The sequence below is a fragment of the Neopelma chrysocephalum genome, unplaced genomic scaffold, assembly GCF_003984885.1.
Source record: "Neopelma chrysocephalum unplaced genomic scaffold, ASM398488v2 Primary Assembly neopelma1_25, whole genome shotgun sequence".
Lineage (NCBI taxonomy): Eukaryota > Metazoa > Chordata > Aves > Passeriformes > Pipridae > Neopelma > Neopelma chrysocephalum.
In genome coordinates, this window is record NW_020897694.1 from 23,802,062 (window position 1) to 23,822,214 (window position 20,153).

Here is a 20,153-nt window from a genome sequence, read left to right on the forward strand (position 1 = left end):
CAGGCTCTCTTCTTCTCTTCCAGGCAGCAGTAGTAGTTGCTGGCTCTCTGCCAGCACACACGAGGGGGTCTCCAAGCCCCTCGGCCCTCCGTCCTCAAACGGGGGTCTTTCCGTGGATTACGTAACCCCAGACAAGGTCGCATCACCACGGTCATATCACGAAGCACGGGGGTCTTCGTGACAGTCTGGTATCCTCAGGGGAAATCAAGCCCCTGTGCAGAGCTCCCATGCTCTGCCTCAAAGATGGCTGCCAGCTTCTCTAAAGCTGCAGCAAGGAGGGGGGAAAACCCAAGGTCACTCCCTCCACACACATTCCTTCGGCCGTCCTGGCTTATCTCTCAGGAGGCCATGAGCTTCCTAGCTCCTCTCAGCAGTGCATACTGCACTTTAGGACTCCTCTCAGTCCACCACCCCCTCCTCTTTCTCGGAGGGGTCTCTAGCGAGTTTGGGGGGTTTGGTTTGTCCAGTTCTTACCCCGAAACTCTGTTCCTGCTGCTGGCTCGGTTCTCTTGTCTTGTTGCTGCTTTTCCTTCTCCTCAGACACCTCTGTGTCTGCCTTGCAGCATACTGGCTTATGTTCCTCCTTCTGGTCCTTATCAGTTGGCTCTTTGCCACTGCTCTTCGGACGCTGCTGTCTCCGCTGCTGCTCCGTCGCTGCTCCCAGCGTCTCCCACTTCTACTTACAGGGGAGAAACTCCCCCAGCTCCTAGCCGCAGGCACTCAGCCCAGCTTCAACACCATTCCGAGTCCCTGCAGCCCCCCAACCGGGGGCTGGGGGGGGGCAAAGCCCCCAGGGGCCCTAAGCCCCTGCTTCGTGGCTTCTACAACATGGCCACCCTTCTTCTCACAACAAGTACCACTGCCTCTTTTCCGGTCTCCAGAGATATGTTTATATTTTGCAGGAGCACTGATTGGGTCAAGCCCCAAGGGTCACCACCCCCTGGGGGTTACCACTTTCAGCTTCAGGGGGAAACCTGGTTCAAACCACTACACCTTCTCTAATTCATTGTTAGAATCATAGAATCATTTAGGTTGGACAAGACTCATAAGAGAGACCAACTGCTAACCAAACACTGCCAAGACCACCACTAAACCATGTCCCTGAGTGCCACATCTGTACATCTTTTAAATATCTCCAGGGTTGGCGACTCCAGCATTTCCCTGGGCAGCCTGTTCCAGGGCTTGACAATGCTTTTTGTAAATAAATTTTTCCAATCTAAACCTACCTTGGCACAACTTGAGGCCATTTCCTCCTGTCCTATTACGTGTTACCTGAGAGAAGACACTGATCCCCACCTCATAAGAACCTCCTTTCAGGTAGTCATAAAGACTAATAAGGTCTTCCCTCCTCCAGGCTGGACCACCCCAGCTCACTCAGCCATTCCTCATAGAACTCTCCAGACCCTTCACCAGCTCGCTGCCCTTCTCTGGACATGCTCCAACACCTTCATGTCTTTCCTGGAGTGAGCGACCCAGAACTGAACACAGGATTCAAGGTGTGGCCTCACCAGGACCTAGAACAGGGGGACTGTCACAGCCCTGGTCCTGCTGGCCACACTGTTTTTGATACAAGCCAGGATGCCACTGGCCACCTGAACACACTGCTGGCTCATGTTCAGTGACTGTTGACCAGCACCCTCAGGTCCTTTTCCACTGGGCATCTTTCCAGCCACTCTTCCATGTGTCTATAGACCTGAGTGGGGTTGTTGTGACCCAAGTTCAGGACCTAACACTTTGCCTTGTTGAACCTCATACCATTGGCCTTGGCCTATCAATCCAGTCTGTCCAGATCTCCCTCTAGAGCAGAGGGATCGTACAGTCAAGTAAAGCAACAAACCTTCCTGTCAGAATCTTTCTGAAAAGGGAATAAGAAATTACCTCAAGCCATGACCCAAAATTGGTAGGTCCCACCCCATCTCTTTTTGACCCATTCAACTGCTTTGCTCACAGGTTCATTGCATAAAAGGGGATTTTCCCTGTGAAACATGAGGGTAAGCTCCTCTGACCATGTGTCAGTTGCTGGCTCCTTTTTTGGGGGGGATATAGGTATAGCCTTTCGATGCACATGGAAGGGTACAGAAACCTGAGAACTTGACCTGAATCAGAAGCTAAGAGGATTTCTGCCTCCTGTAATAGAAAATGTGGAAACCGCAGTGATTTTCAAAACTGGCAAGCTCTGGGAAAGCACTGGAACTCAGTAACAGAAAAGAAGCCATGTAGTCCATCCTCAGGAACCCTTCAAAACTTTCCAGCTTCTGCTGAAGAGTGACAGCACTGTTGTCTAAACCGCCTTCAGTCCAAACACCACCTTCAGTCCAAACACCTCCAGGCAACTTTAGGCACACACACCAGCTGCCTCCCTCTTCAGAGAATGCTCCTGTGTCCAGCTTGCCTGAAAGATGAGAGGACCTGGACACCCCAGCCCAGGCACAAGGAGATCTGACAGCTGGTTATTGAAAGCAGTAATGAACAAAGGATTTCAAGAATGTCAGTCCTCATTGCTGAACTCTGAGACTCCTAAGGAAATATAAGTTATTGAAAATGTTTCAGAATTTTCTGCATATCCATCAAGTTTGCTGATGCATGGTTTTAATAATATAAAATGTCTATTCTCATGATATAGTTGACAATATCCACAGAGAAACTTTAGTTTCATAGTGATAATTAGTAGCCTCTTAATTCAGAATATTTTTATTCATACTTTAAAGCATGAGCATTTTCAGTTTCATGAAGTTATATTTGTCACATAAGTGAATCAAAACAATCTAAAAATAGTCAGTTGATTGAAAAAAAAAATTCACATGAGAGAACTTTCCACTGGCATATTCTTAGTAGAAATCTGTACCTGTACTTCTTCCTCCTATGTCAGCTGATATCCCCTGTCACTGAAAAAGAGTCTTTTCAGCAGTGTTAGTTTTCATAAGAGTGGACAGAAAAAGATCTGAGTTCCTTAATTCCATAAGATTTCCTGTAGGAATTCATAGAACATTCTCTTGTACACCTTTAGGAAAGACCTAAATACTTACTTCTGTAGTTCTGAGACGTCTTAAGGAGATACCACTTGCAGAAAAAGGCATCCACCTACTGTGGTATCTTCTTCCACTTGGCCAATCAGGAGGAGCAGCTGGGGAAGTTTTTCCCCTAACCCCTGGGAGTCAATTCTCCCTGAGTCACCGCAGGGCATGCCCAAACCCAGAACATACACAAGAGTACAAAGCGATCTTTTTTTGCTTGCTACACATGATAGATAATTAGGACTAATGAGCTATGCAGCTAAGCAATAGATCGATTACCATCAGTGATAAGTCACCCAATAATCCTCAGGTGCAATCATCATTTAGGTTGAAAATGAGCTGATTGTCCTTGTTGCTTCATTGCCACTTTCCCATTCGTCACTTTTTTTCCCGTGGGGTTTCACACTTTCCCATGTCAGTAGTTTTCCTCTTGAATGCTTTAACTCCCACAATTCTGTCTGTGCTTTGGTTCCAGTACTTTATTTGGCTTTAGCATCGACTTTCTCACACTGTAACAGTGATTAGATCTGTAGAACCAAGCCAAGGACACGTAAACTTGCACCAAATTTGGCTCACAGACCACGGAACTCCCACATGGTGGTAAGAGGATTTTTTTTTTTTTGCATATTTTGACCTCTCTTGTATTAAGGGACTTCTCTGTGCATTACAGTTGTTGACATATTTTTAGCATGGCTCTGCGGGAGAAAAAAATGTTTTTTCCCCCTCCTATAAAGTCAAAGATACATAAACTTGGAGAAAGTGCTTCGCCTTGTGACTTGTGTCACAGTAAGGTTAATACTTAGGAGCTGGTAGAGGCATTTTGCTTTTCACAGTAGTTGGTTCCAAATAGAAATGAAAGGACAAATGCCAGCATTTCTGGCCCTGAAATTTCATGGATAGACCTTGAGTCAGTACCGTAACAGGATTTTCAGATCTTTATAAATTGTAACCTCTCTTTTTGTACTCTCTTTTTCCTTAAGCAAATAAGAAAGAGATTAGACTGAAAAATATCTCAATAAAGACCTTATGGCAGAAGCACCAAAATCTTACCACTGACATACGTATTACAACCTATAACTTAAGACCAACTTGACATTTATCATTTATCTTTGTGAACTGTTTCTATGACTGGCATCGCAGGAAACCATGTCATTATCAATCAGAAGACAGGAACGTAGATTAATCTGGTAGCATGAAAAGGTCTCTTTGGGCTAAGTGAAGCTGTATGAATAAGAGAAGAGCATTGTGATTAATGACTCTTAACAGTTGTTGTTAGAAACATGGATTTTATGCATGATAATGCAGTGATTAGCAAGGGATCTGCACAGCTTTAAAATACACTCGAAAGTGCAATCAAATGGCACGACTGTAGCTCATGCTGCTTTAACTTTTGCTGTATGCAAATTAGTAATGGTGTAACTATCTTAAGGACTTGTTTTGGCAGAACAGAATACCCAGTTGGTCCAGGGCAAGTAAGTCCAGCGCTCTTTCCTACTGCAGCAGTATTTTTGTGGGTGTCTGAACTAAGCGGTGTAAATCTGTCTCGGTGTCATGTACTACAATCACATGTTTGGATTTCAGTTTCATGCGAGGAATGTTGATTAAAATTTTTATAAATGCATGAATCATCTTGTTATCACAACAATAAAATTATTCTGAGAGTGGATGAAATATAAAACCTGCCTTGCATTGTATTTTACGGTCATGGTAAAGCGATGTGCTGCTTGTATTCTACTTCTCACTATAATGTTATGTAAGATATTTCTGCTATTATAGTAGAGGACATAATAAACAGCAAAACTCAGTTGAGGGAGAGGGGAAGTTGGCTGTCATTCCCAGGTGGAAACATGCCTTGAAATCAGAAAATTGCAGCTGTGTAGTCAGTGAGATGATGAAACTGTACAGTGCTGAATCACAGCCTTACCATTTGCTTTCCACAAGGCACTGAGCACAAAGCCAGTAATACACTCCCCAAGAGGTAACTAAAGATTCTTCTCACAAACTGTGCTATCAAAAAACAATTTGTCTGACTGTGTATGCTCGGAAAATAAAATGATCCTGAGTGTTCAAGTAGTGGTAGTGCTTCTAGTAGTTTAGTTAGGAATACTCTAGGGACTTCAGTTCTTTCTTTAGCATCTATATAGTCTTAGCCTGAACAGGTTTGCCTTGGCTTCAGCTTTGGTAACTTATTGCTGAGATCTTCCCAAGGACAAGAGGGTCACGGCTTCTTGCAAATGAATGTTCCCTGTGGGACCTGTAATGAAGAGACTGTTAACTAATTATCAGTCCATTTGGAAGGCATTAATTTTTTAATTGACCTCAAAGAATTCAAGCAACAAAAGGAATCTGAGCAAAGGTGATTTGGGTATGAGGCAAACAAATGAGTCAACTTCATGGGGTAGTTGCACAGGTTCATTGGAGTACACTGGACATAAAAATTTTTCAAGTTCAATATTCACAGAATCACAGAATATGGTGAGTTGGAAGAGACCCACAAGAATCATCTAGTCCAACTCTTAGCCCTGCACAGGACCACCCCCAGGAGTCACACCATGTGCCTGAGAGCATCATCCAAACCCTTCTTGAAGTCTGTCAGGTTTGGTGCTGTGACCACTTCCCTGGGGAGCCTGTTCCAGTGCCCAACCACCCACTGGGTGAAGAACCTTTTTCTAATATCCAACCTAAACCTCCCCTGATGTGACTTCAGGTCATTCTCTCGGGTTCTGTCACTGGTCACCATAGAGAAGAGATCAGTGTCTGCCCCTCCTCTTCCCCTCACGAGGAAGTCGTAGACTGCAATGAGGTCTCCCCTCAGTCTCCTCTTCTACAGGCTGAACAGACCAAGTGATGTCAGCCGCTCCTCATATGGCTTCCTCTCAATGCCCTTCACCATCTTCATTGCCCTTCTTTGGACATTGTCTTAATGTTTTCCTATATTGTAGTGCCCAAAACTGCACACAATATCCAAGGTGAGGCCCCATCATTGCAGAGCAGAGCGGGACAATCCCCTCCCTCAACCGGCTGCCAATGCTTTGCCTGATGCCCCCTGAACACAGTTGGCCCTCCTGGCTGCCAGGGCACTGCTGACTCAGATTCAACTTGCCATTGACCAGGATCCCCAGGTCCCTTTCCGTGTCACTGCTTTCCAGCATCTCATTCCCCAGTCTGTAAGTACAACCATGGTTGCCCCATCCCAGCTGCAGAATCCTGCACTTTCCCTTGTTGAACTTCATATGGTTGGTGATTGCCCAGTCCTCTAATTTGTCAAGATCTCTCTGGAGGGCCTCGCTGCCTTCAAGGGAGTCAAGAGCTCCTCCCGGTTTTGTGTCATCTGCAAACTTAGTGTCCCTTCCAGTCCTGCATCCAATTCATTTATGAAGATGTTGAAGAGCACAGGGCCTAAGATGGAGCCCTGCAGAACTCCGCTAGTGACGGGTCACCAGTCTGATGTTCTCCCATTCACTATTACCCTCTGTGCTCAACCCATGAGTCAATTGGTCATCCACCCCATGATGTGTTTATCCAGCTGTGGACTGGATATTTTGTCCAGAAGGATGATGTGAGAGACAGTATCAAAAGCTTTACTGAAATCCAAAAAAATTACCTCAAGTGGCTTCCCTTGATCAGCTAGGTGGGTTACCTTGTCATAAAAGGAAATCAGGTTGGATAAACAGGACTTTGAAGCTGTGCTGGCTGTGCCTAATGACTATGTTGTCTTGCAGGTGTTTTTTAATACTTCCCAGAATAATCTTCTCTATAACTTCACCAGGCACTGAAGTGAGACTGACAGGCCTGTAGTTTCTGGGGTCCTCTTTCTTGCCCTTCTTCAAAATTGGAACAATGCTCACCAGCTTCCAGTCAGCTGGGACCTCTCCGGATTCCCAAGACCACTCAAAAATCATCTCTTTTGATTAAAATTAGAAGAGTTGTGTCCAATGGCACAATCTGTATGTTACAGACAGCTTTCCCTCCCTTCCTTCAGCTGTCATTTTCTGTGCAAATATTGCTCCTGTCATCACTTGTAAGGCCAATATTACAATGGAATTAATTTAAAATGTAGTCTGTTTCCTTTTAGTTTGAGTGGGAAAGTTCAATCTGTGACTTGAATGTCAGGTGCAATTTTACAGATGCTGCTTGCAGGACTGTTGTACCCCACAGAGAAGATAATTACAAAGTCAGAAGGACCCTCAGGACTTTTTGGTTAGGGAACAGGTTTTTCTCCAACAAAATGATATTTTAATTTTCGCTATTTGAATGTTGGCTGAAATGCCATAACTCATGTGTCTAGTTTATTTTAAACTGCTAAATAAGCTAATGCAGACAACATGATAGTGCTTCTTGTGTTTGGTTTTTTTTCAAGTTAAAGATGATTGTTAGTCAGATTCTTCTGCAGCACTGTTTTCTCTTTGCACATGAGTGACAGGACAGAAAGGTATAAGTGTACTGGAGAAGAATGGCTTTTTTTAATAGAAAATTAATAGTGTGAAAATTAATAGAGTTCTCCAATGCTCCTGATTTCACCAGTAGAGAACTTAAATTGAAAACTTGAAAAAGCAGGTATTTTTCATCAATACTGAAAAAGATCCAAATCCCAAAACTATGGGCAAGGGTTAAAGCTGAATGACGTTTTTCTTTTAATGCTATTCATCATGTTTTTAAAATAAATTAAATTAATAATTTAAAAAAATACAGAAAATTAGGTGGAAAATGTTAATTCAGGAACAGAACTCCAGTGGTTCCAGTCCTTTATAATTCAGAGGTAGGAAGCTCTGAAGTACCTAATCACAGAACCATAGAATAGCCCACATTGGAAGGAACCCTGACAGAATATCTGGTCTCAGTCCCTGTGGAAAAGGGAGCCTAGATGGGATTAACTAACACTGTCCAATTGCATCTTGAAAACCTCCAGCAATGGGGCCTCCACCATGTCCCTGGGGAGGTTGTTCCAGTGGCTGATTGTTCTCAGTTTAAAAAATTTCTTTCTTATGCCAAGATGAAACTTCTCTTGGTGCAACTTGTACCTTTTGCCCCTTTTCTTCTCCATGTGGCTCCTTGTGAAGAGAGAGCCTCTATCCTCTTTGTACCTGCTCTTTAAGTACTGGAATACTGTGATTAGGTACCTCCTGAGCCTTCTCTTTCTCTAGGGAGAAATACCTAACTCTTTCAGACTTTCCTCACACAGCAGGTTCTCCAGTTCTTTGATCATCTTCATGACCCTCCTTTGGGCCCTTTCCAGTCTGTCTGCATCTTCCTTGAATTGTGGGGACCAGGATGGGACACAGTGCTTCAGGTGCAGCCTGACAAGCACTGAGTATAATGGGATGATCATGTCTCTATCTCTGCCAGTAATGCCACTGGGGATGCAACCCCATATGGGATTTGCCTTTAATGCTGCTGCAGTGCACTGCTGACTCACATTGGCTTGTTGTCCAGCAGGAGCCCACATCCTTTTCATCAAGGCATCTCCCCTTGCTACAGATTGTAGCGTGTACTGGCTCTTTGGCTACTCCATCCCAGGTGCAGGACTTGGAACTTACCTTTGTTAAATTTCATAGTGTTAGTAAATTGCACTGCTTTCTCCACATCTGACTGAATATGGGCAGGTCTGAAGCAGGTATTTCTAATTTCAAAGAACACAGCTAATGACAAAGCCAAATCACATTAATCTAATCTGCATGATGAAGAATGCAGAGATATCTTCTCTTCCTTTAGACTCTGTTGATGCATATAAGGTGATAAATTTTGAAAACACACCTTGAATTTACCCCTTTGTTTTATCAACATTTATTCACTCTTGTATTTATGAAGCAGTGTGGTGACTGTATGTTTCTCTTCCCCCCAGCCATACAGTTAGTCCTACCATTCTGTGAAGAGACCAGTATCAGGTTTTTAAATTTATGATTAGGATAGAAACTATAAAATATTGACTGCCTGAGAAAGAATTCTTTCCAATACTGTTAAAATTGCAACATGACCCATAAAAAACTCTACCTTGTGGGTGAACGGCAGGATTACGAAACCTGGAAAGAACAGCTTTAGAAACAGGCTCGTTATAGCGGCAGCTTCCCGGGACCGAGCGAAGCAGAAAAACAACAACTTGCATTTTTATTGTACGTATTTTCCCTGAGTTATGTACTTCCCCTGGTCCATGCGGCCCCCCCCACTCGGAACCATGCGGTCTCCCCTCCCCGACTGTGGATTCTTGTTGCGCCCGCCTTTCCTCAAATCCCTGTCTCGGTTACTGGAACGTGGTCCTCCTGTAGCTCCCATTGGTCTGTGGACTCTCAAGCCACTCCCCTCCCCCCGTATCTCGACCCAATCACAGCCCTCCTTCTTGCCCTCCCCCCGAACCCATATAAACCGCGCGAGTTTTAGATTAAAGGTCTTTCTACCACGGAACACCTAGGGAAGCTTGGTCTCTTTCTCCGCCTGCCAGAGGGGGACAGCGCGGCCGAGCTCCACTCTGGGAAAACCAACAGAGAGTCCGCTCTCAAATCCGTTACTACCTGATGTTAAATGTTTTATGGATCATACTTCCAGTTCTAATAGTGTAAACAATGCTTGCTTCAGGTGTTCAGGAAATCTGTTGGTGAAACTGTTAAGGGTAATGTTATATTCCTTAGGGTTTATTAATCCTTCAGATTGTATCCAGTGCAAGTAGATACAATGCTCAAATCAGTTTCAGCATTTTGATACACAGTAAAAGCATTTATTCCGGTTGAGAGCTGTAAGCTGCAATTTTTTAAAGACTTGTGAGGTTTGTAGCATGTTTTAAAGACACCAAACTGCAATACATCTGAATATAAAACAAGTGCTTTATAAATTGCTTTATCACACTTCAAAGCTGCATGCTAGAAGGATTGCCAAATTCAACTGCAAAACTTGCCAATTTGGATCATGTGAAGGCAGGTGTGAGATTACAGCTGTAATAAAACTGAAATTGAATACTGGTAGCTGAATTTGTAGTAGACAATTCATTTGATTTATATAACATAAGCCACATGAGAAGATATTTGTAGGTCAGCATCTTCGGCTGGAAACAGTTAGAAGAGTTGTGGTAGGTTGCTAGGAATACTGAGTTAATACTTGTTCAGTCTGGCAAAATGCTGGTGCAGTGAAACTACATTCTGTCAAACGTCTTGGGGGGCACACCATTTGCAACAAGGAAAAACTAGTCAGTTATGTCCAATGCCACTTGTCCCATAAAAAGTGTTGCTAAAATTAGCATAAGAACCTAGACCATATGGAGTTTCCCAGGGCAAGAATTGGTACATTAGTTATGAGCACATTTTCAGTTTGCAAAATACTTGAGGTGTGTAAATACACAAATTAGTGATTAAACTCCTTCTATGGTAATAGAACAATGTATTATAAAATGCAAATGGTAAATGATCCAATTCAAGAAATCAGAGGAAGCACAATCAAATATAGCCTGCAGAGCTATTTCCAATCCAAACAGTCTGTTAGGACACAGATTTGCATAAAAGAAGAGAAAAACCCACAAAATAAAGCACTCACCCCTTAATTAAAAAAACAAACTAACAAAGAAACCAACAAAAGAAACCCCCTAAACTCCCTACTTTTGTTTTGAGAAAATTGTGTCTGTTTTTTTGTTTTTTACGAGGACTGAACTAATGACCTGATGATTCTAACATGAGTTGGAGGTTTGGTAAGAATGAGTAAAAAATGGAAATCATGCTTTTAAAAAGCAAGTAAGATTAGGCATACAGAAATGACTTTGTCAGTTTCCATTTGCCATTCCCTGGAAAGTACATGAGCTTTTGTCTAAGTTGTGAACCTATGAAGACTGCAGCCTGGTATAAACATACCAGGACTTATGAGACAAAATTTCTAAAATCTTCATCTTTGCAAAGTATATTGAACATCTTGGCATGAAGCAATGGAAGATAATTTTGCTTTTTCTTTTGCTTTATCTGTAATCTGACCTGAACCTCTAGTTCAGGAAAGAGAAGAAGGCAAAAATCTTGAAGCAGCATATGAAGAGTAGCACAGTATTTCCATTATTATTTCTTTCTACAAAAATGCAGGGAGTGAGTGTATGGTTGGGGAGAAGAATTAGAAATGTGGTTTAAAAAAAAGTTCATTAAAGTTCAGCAAAGTTTTTGTGATGATGGTGGGTGGCTAGTTTAGATGATTCAGGAAGACACATTGTTGGGAGAAAAAGGCAATGAGGTAATGTAGAAGTTGTGAGCATTTCTGATAAATGTGAGTTTCAGATTTAAGCATTCAAGAACCTCATGAATGAATGAATAACCAGTAAATTAATAGAAGAAACTTAGTGAAAATACATGTATAAAAAAGAAGTGCAGTAGGAATCTGAATGAGTTTGTAGCAGCCAAAGTGAGAAGTAATTTTTGTAGCAAAGCAGAAGTAAGACTGCAAATAAATAAGTGAAAGAAAAATTAATATTGCTGCAAAAATAACTGTCCAATAGGCTTTAATTTGTCATAGTATTCAGCACAACATACTGTCTTAAAAAATTTAGACTCATAAGTGTTACTTACTAAGCACAGTACCTTGATGATTACCATTAGTTCAGTTTATAGTCTGGCAGTCATGAAAAGCAAACAGAGCCAGAGAGAAAAGAATAAGAACTTGAGATGAGCAGAGGAGAGAAAACTTTATAAAATTCCTTGGTTGGAATGGCACTAGAGGACATAATCATAATAACCATAATGAAAGCATAAACTACGACTCTGGCTGGAACTGGGATAGTAGGTGTTTAAAATAAACAAAACCCCCTGGATTTATCAAGGAATGGGATGGCACACATTATGGATGGGTTTTTGTTTTTTTTAATTTAATCAAGCACACAGTACTGCTTCTAATGACACAGTATTTCAGTTTTAATTGTCTTTCTGACATCTAATAAAAACCTCACAACATTACTGTTACTAAAATAACCTTTATTGTTTCTTATTATGGTACCTCCTTTACCTGTTGAATAGTTTCAGTTTAATGTGACAGAGATGTAGAGGGTAAGGCAAACATTAGTTTGCCACTATCTTTTATGTTTGACAGCAGCTGGCTCACCAGGCCCTGTGTGTCTTGTTTTTTGCTTAGATGTGTGATTTTGAGGATGGAAAAGAATTATTTGATTGTGTTGGGAAGGTGTAGTAGACATGGGAAAAAATCCTTACAATATTTTGATGGTCATGGGGTATCTTTTTTTTCCAGGTTTATACAGTGATTTTTATCATGATGCTTTTGGACATAACTGAGACTTGTAGGTAGTACTGCTGAACAGTAACTGATAATAATTAACGATCCTTCCTGAAGATGTGTAACTGTGAGCTTTTAAAAAATCTTGAGATTGCTAAAAGAAATCTCATGGCATTATAGTTCATATATTACGATGAACTCTTGCAGAAAAAAAACAAAATGGGGATGCATCAGGGTTGAGGAATGACTGAATTTCAAATTAAAAGTCTTCATTGAAGAACTGAAACATAAGTTGGAATAAGGTGAGGGCAAACTCAAGACAATGTTTATTCTAAGCATGTGCAAACCTTTTTGTGATGCTGTCTTCAAAATGATGCAGCAGCTAAATGTATTATGCCCCTGGGAAGCATTAAACTTAGAGCCTGATTCTCCTCACTACATAATAAGAATGGTGAAAAGCAGCCTTAAAGTAGGTATAAATTGCATTTAAGTCTTCTTTATGGCTCAGCAGTGGTAGAAAGGAGTCTCCATATAAATGAGAATCAGGTCCCCAGTATTTATTTAACCCTTGGGCTTTGTATATCATTTTATTTGCACCTTTAAGAGATTTGCAGAGGGATTTTAATCAGGATTCAGTGTACAGAAAGCTAAATGTTTTCATTGCCTTACAAGTTACTTTAATCATAGAGGCAGATCATTCTTTTTATTTCTCAAGAGGGAATGGTAGAAATTCCTGCCTTTGTACAAACTGAGCTAAATGTTTCTGACACCCTTAGTACAGTGTCAATTGGAAATTCACATTTCATGTAATAACAGACCATTTTAATTTCATGAGCTGAAGAATTGGTTTCCACTTGCAAATTGTACTGAAGAAAGCAATATTGTCAGAAGAACTGGCACAGTGCTTCAAGAGATAAATCTATTGAATTAAATAAGAGGCTTTCATTACCTTTTACATTACATTTCTGTATAACATAAGCATTAATTAAACTCTTCATTGCTTTCTCCTATTCAGCAGAGCACTTGCTCAGTCTGACAAGAAATACTGCCCAAGAAAACATGTGGCATCCAAAAACAGTCTTTAAAATACACTTAAGCAGAAGGGAAGGAAGGTGAGAAGGGGAGAATGTTTTGGTGCTCTTGGGCAAGTGGGACCTGTCTACAGAAAAGCATAATTTCTGTTTTTCAGATTTTGACAGCAAATGCATGATTTCTGTTTTTCAAGTTTTGACAGTTCCAATGACTTGTAACAGGTCATCTCACTAGGTATTTCTCCAGGCATTTTGAATACAGACAGACAGCAAGTAACTGTTTTTCAAATCTTAAGTATATTTCTGTAAATGGGGAAGGCTTCTTCAGCGTGAAAAAACACTTTTGATATGAGATAGTTCTACCTCTTGAAGTATCAAAACAACTCTACAAAGTGTGTCTTCCCTCCCATGTGAGGAATACCCAACTATAGAAAAGTTGTTGATACAGATTCAAAGTGTTCTCTGTCAAGAAGTCAAGCCTTAAAGAGCTCTTTGGGTAATCCACCCAAACTGGAGTGCCATCATTTGTATTTGGTTCTGGCACATTTCTGTCTGTATTCAAATATTTCCAATTCCTTTTTTCTTGTGATTCCAGGGGAACATTTGAGAATCTGCCCTCAGGAATATACATGCTGCACCTCAGAAATGGAGGACAAGTTAAGCCAACAGAGCAAACTGGAGTTTGAAAACTTAGTGGAGGAGACAAGTCACTTTGTACGCACCACTTTTGTATCCCGGCACAAGAAGTTTGACGGTAGGCTGGATATAATTTACTTATTTCATGCTTATGGGATTTAAGAGTCAGGTATCCATAATAAATTCCAGTGTTCTTTTCTTTACCGTTAGATATCACATTTGCAGTTGTCAGTTTGGTTAACGTACAGCTGGTATGCTTATCAGCCTTGTGAGTATTGCCTTTAATTACAATGACATCAAGGATCAGACTATTGAGCGCCTGCAGGCTTGGCTAATGTTGAAAAAAGAGATTAGATACGCATAGAGACATTTATAATTTTGTCTCCTAGTTCCAAATGCAAAATTTAGGTTTGTAATCATGTTCACTGTTGCAAGATGAACTGTGGATCTCCCATGATTTTTGTTATTGCAGAGAACTATTTGTGTAGTTTGCCTTTTTATAGCCTTAAGGCTGTGTTTTTTTCCTACATGATTTTCTTGTGAAGTACAGAGTCTCTAAGAGGGCTTCTGGCTTCCAAACACAAAGGCCTCGGTTGCATTTGAGAGGGATTATCATACAAACTACTTAAGCAGTATCAAACACATCTTTTCTACCTCGAAAGAACTGACAAGAACAGTTTGGGGGTTTTATTTGCTTCCAATCAGCCTTTATAAGACCTTTGTAAGATCAAGGTTATGATGTCACAATTTTCTAAGTGCTTGTCTTTAATAATGAAGATTAATCAGTTTTTGTGGTTGTGTCCATATTTTTAAGTCATGGTTTTATCTAAATATGAAATCTGCATTTGTGTTAAAAGTGTCACCCTAAGCACTTCTGCATATGTGTAAGTTGAAAAGGATCTGACATTAAGAGGCATAAATCAGCACTGCAAAGAGGATTGCAGAGCTTTGTGTAGGTGGAAAGCCTGCAAATAGGTGGAGTAAAGCTGGCTAACCCCAGGTAATGGGTCATATCCACACATGTAGGAGAATGGTGGAAAGGTTATCTCTAAAAATATAAGCTTACTTCGGAACTCTAAGGTTGCATTCAGAAAAAGTGATGTCTCTAACTCCTTGGGGTAATTCTGTATCATATCCAATTAAAGATTTTTTTTCTAATATTGATTCTCTCAATATGACACAGAAGGGAAAACAAATTAAAAAAGAAGGGAATGGAAAATGTATAATATGGGGATGAGTTGGAGAAAAATCCACAGCAGCAGATCAGATGCTAATATAATTTAGTGAGTGTCCTTGGAAGGTGTGAATGACTGTGCACTGTTCTGCATTATGATGACTTTCCTTTTAAATGTGAATTTGGAACTTTTTGTGCAGTGGATTTTCAAAATTTTACTTATCTTCAAAGGATCTATAAACAAAATAAATCCAGAAGTCATGTGCGGTCTTACAAGATGAGTGTGCAAGCAGAACAGATATCTCAAACCATCTAGGTCATGTACAAGGCTCTTTTTTTTTATAGAAGGAAACCAGGATGATTGCTGGTGTTCAGTGACCCTGCAGTATACTCAAAATTTTGGGCTCATTGACCACAGAGCTCAGATGTCACCTTACTAATTCTTTGGCAACTTCAGGCCTTTTTATGTTGCAATGAACTTAAGGGCATTATGGCATTTTCAGTAACTGAAATTCTGTATCTTAATACTGATGGTAAGGTATAGCTGAAACTTACTGATTGCTTTTAAGTACTCCACTCTGGGATTCTTACAGATCTGCTGCACAGATAAATAAATGGAATAAAAGACTGACTGGTTTCTTCTGTCTTATGGCTGATGTTTTAAAGGGAATTTGCAATGTGACATCTTATCAGAGAGCATTTGAACTTTGTGTATGCTTTCAGTATTTTAATGCTATTCTAAAGCTTTTCAAAATGTGATCACTTATATGGGAAAATTGCTTAGCCTTTCTAGAGAGGCAAATACATTAATGTAAAAATGTATTCACCTAATAGGCTGTCTTTCAGTGTAAAACCAGCTAAATTTATTGCAGTTTAAAATAGGGTGCTGCTTTTCAGTATGAAGCAATATTAAGATTGTTAGATAAGGTCAGTGTTTTAACTGTTCGAGAATCATCCTTTTTTGTTGTTGTTTTTTAATTTGGTACTTTGATTGCACAAGGGAATTCTGATAGATGATTCTGCCATTTAATGCTAGTATACCACAAATAACAAAACAGATATAGCCAATTGTGATGATTTTATGGAAGTTTTGTAAAGTACCGGTGTTTATCAAGAGCAGCGCATGTAAGCAATAAATGAATATATGAAAAACTAAGGAATGTTGCGATAGATATTAGCTTTGCTCCTGTAAGGAGTTAATTTAAACTAGAGTTGCTGCCAAACTCTTTGTTCATTCAGACATTTATATAATTTTGAAAACTCTTGAAAGGGACATTGAAGGGATATCTTGTAGACCTTCAAATTTTTTTTTACTGCTGTACTGGACTTGTCTTAGGTTAATGTTAAATTTTGGAACATAAGTATTCTTAGGAGTATGTGAACTCTTTGTTGAATTTTGATCTGACCTTCATAAACCTTGCCTTTCTTATTTTATTTGCTTTCTTCCCCAAAACCATACACTTAGGCATAGATGGAATGATGTTATAATTTTCATTTTGAGAGACAATTTGAGATCTGTTTTCCTTTCCAGAATTTTGTCCCAGATTCGTGATCTAATCTTAAAAGGAAATTCAATCTGCTTTAACTTGAACATTGTCTCTTTAGCCCTCTGGTAAGACAAACATCCTTACACAGAATCACAAAGCATGGCTGAGATGTGATGGAGGTATTCTAGTCAAAAGTCCCAGCTCTGTCTGCTCCTATGAGAGGTGATCCAGTCCTCTCATCACCTTACTGCCCTTTGCTGAGTTTGTACCAGTGTGCCCATATCTCTCTTGTACTGGACCCATCTCTCCATATGTAGTCTTATCATGCTGAGCTGAGAGAAAGATTCACCTCCCTCAGTCTGCTGCCAATGGTCTTACATAATTTCTATGTCAGTTTCGTATTTCATTTTACCTCAAGTACAGTACTTCCAAGTCTTTACAAGAACTAAATTTCTGTAATAACTAAAAGCAATAGAAGCTAAATATGAAATTTGTAACAGAGAACTTTAAAAATTACTAAGCTTTTTGGAACTAACTATGATCAGAAGTTGTTAAATCTTTCTTTTAACTGGCAATCAATTCTTGCATTTTAAAGCCCTTTATAAGTTTTCATTTCTTATTCATTTGTCCTCCACATTTCTAAGGGGCAGTCAATATGTTGGGACTTTTAACTACTTCATTCTTCTACATTCATTTTTTTCCTGTTTTATTCCTCATAGTATGTGAGGTTCAAAGATTTCTCAGAGCCAAAGGTCTGACTGTTATTTTTCATTCAGTTTCCATGTTCTAGACAAGAGGCGTGCATTAGCATACAACATAATGCTAGCTGCCAGTTGTTTCTTGGCTGAGCCTTATGTGCAGATGTTTACAGCTCTATTGCCCACATCTCCATATTTGTCATTGCATTGACATACTGGATGGTCTTTTCAAACAAAATCAGTATCTGGAATTTCACTAATGGGTGCATGAGGATCCAGAGAATCTTCTCCTAAGAATCTTACCAAATAAATAAAGCCTCGAACTGAGAAAAGTTCCTTTGAAACAGCAGGTGTTCGGTGTTCCTAGCAAAGAATGCAACGCCTGTTTCAGCAAAAGGACACACAAACCTTTCCAAACACTAGGAAAAGAAAGAAAAAACTTTTCCAGCAGACAGAAAACACACAGGAAATGAAGAATTCCAGCAGATACAGATTTTTCTTTAACCTCAAGGCTTTGTGTAGGACTAACCTGTATAAGCAGACATGTAACAATCAGCTGTTTCCTGTTCCTAGCACTAGACAAGTAATCATGCTCCAATTCTTGGACCTCAACTGTATACCTCAAAGCAGCTTAAAATATACTATGCTCCCAGTGTAGCTGTAATAGTATCATCTTATTATCACCAATTCCCCTGCATACTGACATTGCTGAGCAGCTGTTTCACACACAAGCCAATTTCTTTTAAGTATTGCTCCATCAGCAGCCGAAACCAGCTCCGGCCGGAAGGTTTTGTCATAAATGTTAATGAGGAGACAAGTAGCTGTTCAATGACATTTTCTCACTAATCCTTTGAATAACTATAGGAAAAATATAGCAAAGAATTTTAATTTAAGCTAAATAGATCTGAACCTGATAAAAGAGACATCGTCTCCTCATTCTCATTGAAAATTACAGTTCCAGTCTTGGCAATGGTGTTAAAAATGAACTAATGTCTAAGAATAGCTGTCATGAACTTGAATGGATAAGGATAGCCTTCAGCAGAATGTATGAGACATGACGTCTTCTAAGGAAAATAACCTGGATAGCCTGAGAGCCAATCTGCAGCCTCATTGATCTGTCATACAGGGTCATCACTCCCCATGCTCCCTTTTTTTTACATTCTAGGAGAACAGTGATCCATACTCATTAGTGCCGCTCATATTTCTTACAGTAATTACCAGCAGTAGCAGTGTAAATTACACAGCAGCAAAGAAGTTTTCAAAGATAAACCCCCAAAACTATGCCTGCAAGAATAGCTATCATCCCAGATACCCCGTATTCCCTTTTCTTGAACAATTTATGAAAGAATTTGGAGAAAAATAGTGGATTTGAATATTTCCTTCATACTAGAGCTGACAAAAATATGTTTTGTGAAGTTGCTTTCCAACAAGGTAAGAACTCTTCAATGATATGAACTATTATCGACAGATATAGCTGTCACATTAAACTTGGCAAGAAAAATGTGTGGAAAGTGAAATAAGGGAGATGCTGGAAGTTGGAATACACTGAGGTTCAGCTGCATGGCCAATACAAGTCTCCTGCCCTCTGCTCTATCTTCCTCCCACTCTTGCTGCCCAGCCTGCCAGCCTACCTTGCGCCCTAGCTCATGCCCAGAGTCACAATGACCTCCATGGATTTCTGCAGAAGAGGGGAAATACAGCAGCACGGGAGGTCACTTCAGCAGGTGAAGGATGGACTTTCAACAGCGTATTTTTTCATGCTTTGCTTTTCATGCATTGAATGTGAAAGGGGTGGTTTCCATATGAAGATTTTTGGCTTGTTTGTTTGGTTTTTGAAAGGAGGAAGTCAGAAAAGTCTGCCACAGTTTGGGAGACAGGAGGCTTCTTTGGAGTGTGGGAAAGTCAAATAGTTATATACTCATATTGTTCTAGTGCTGCCATGCCTGAGATGGTGCATGGGCTACACCGTACCAAAGCTAGGATAGCAGATATTTTGTAGTTTAGTTCTGGGCAAGATGGTGGTGGCTTGGGGTTTTTTGCTTTGTTTCGATTTTTTTTTGATTTTTTTTTTTTTTTTACCTTACTTTGCAATGTGTTTTACGTGAAATGCAAAATTCATTGCAGGACAGGTGGATTTTTAAAACTCCACAACTTCTGGGCTGCAACAGCACTAACAGGCCAACAGTTTCCATATAATTCATCTACTGGTTTAACATAATACATAACTTGCCTTAAAAAAATGCAACATCTGCTGACTTGTAACGTGTAACTGCTTACAAACCTTTGCTGGACATCTGGCACAAATTTTAAGCATTAGAGATTCTTGGTAAGAGATGCCATACCTTATATTTGACAGGAAACACTAATTTGAAAATAAATTATTCTACACCTCATTAAAATCCTATCAGAGCTGATAATAGCCTAAGAGAAACCTCTATTGCCTCCAAACAATTTTAGGGTCTAATTCTTTAAGATTTGCCCTGAGATTACTGTTTATCAGTTTCACATAGTATGTCAAAATTTGTTAACTACAGTGGAGCAATTTGGTTTTTTTAATTAAATGAAAGAGGAGACGTGGCAAGCCTACAAAACTTGGAAAGGAAGGATTTGCCTAGTAATAAGAAGTTTCCAGCCATGGGTGCAATTTTCTCTAACCTGGTCAGGTCCAGTAGTGAAAGGCAGTGCTCTGGGAACCAGTGTCTTCTGCACACTCCCTGCAGTTAGAAATGTGTTTTGTGTATTTGGATGGGTTGTGCTCTCTGCGCTTCCTCAGTTTCATTTGCTAAGTGCAGCTGGTCAGCAGAGCATGTAATTTTCTAACCAGCTGCATCAAGTTTATGAAGCTGCAAAGCAAAGAACAAGCTGCTACCCTGTGCTGGAACAGGCAGACATCACCCACTCTCAAATGGATCTTGTTAGAAAGCATGTTG

At 40.2% G+C, this 20,153-nt stretch overlaps 1 protein-coding gene across 1 annotated transcript in view; it reads left to right on the forward strand.

Annotated features, from left to right (window-relative positions):
- GPC6 (glypican 6) overlaps nucleotides 1-20,153 on the forward strand; it is a 768,245-nt gene that overhangs the window by 223,408 nt on the left and 524,684 nt on the right. The window contains exon 2 of the mRNA XM_027674626.1: nucleotides 13,824-13,982. Coding sequence (XP_027530427.1) covers nucleotides 13,824-13,982 — 159 coding nt within the window. The remainder of the gene's footprint in view (nucleotides 1-13,823; nucleotides 13,983-20,153) is intronic.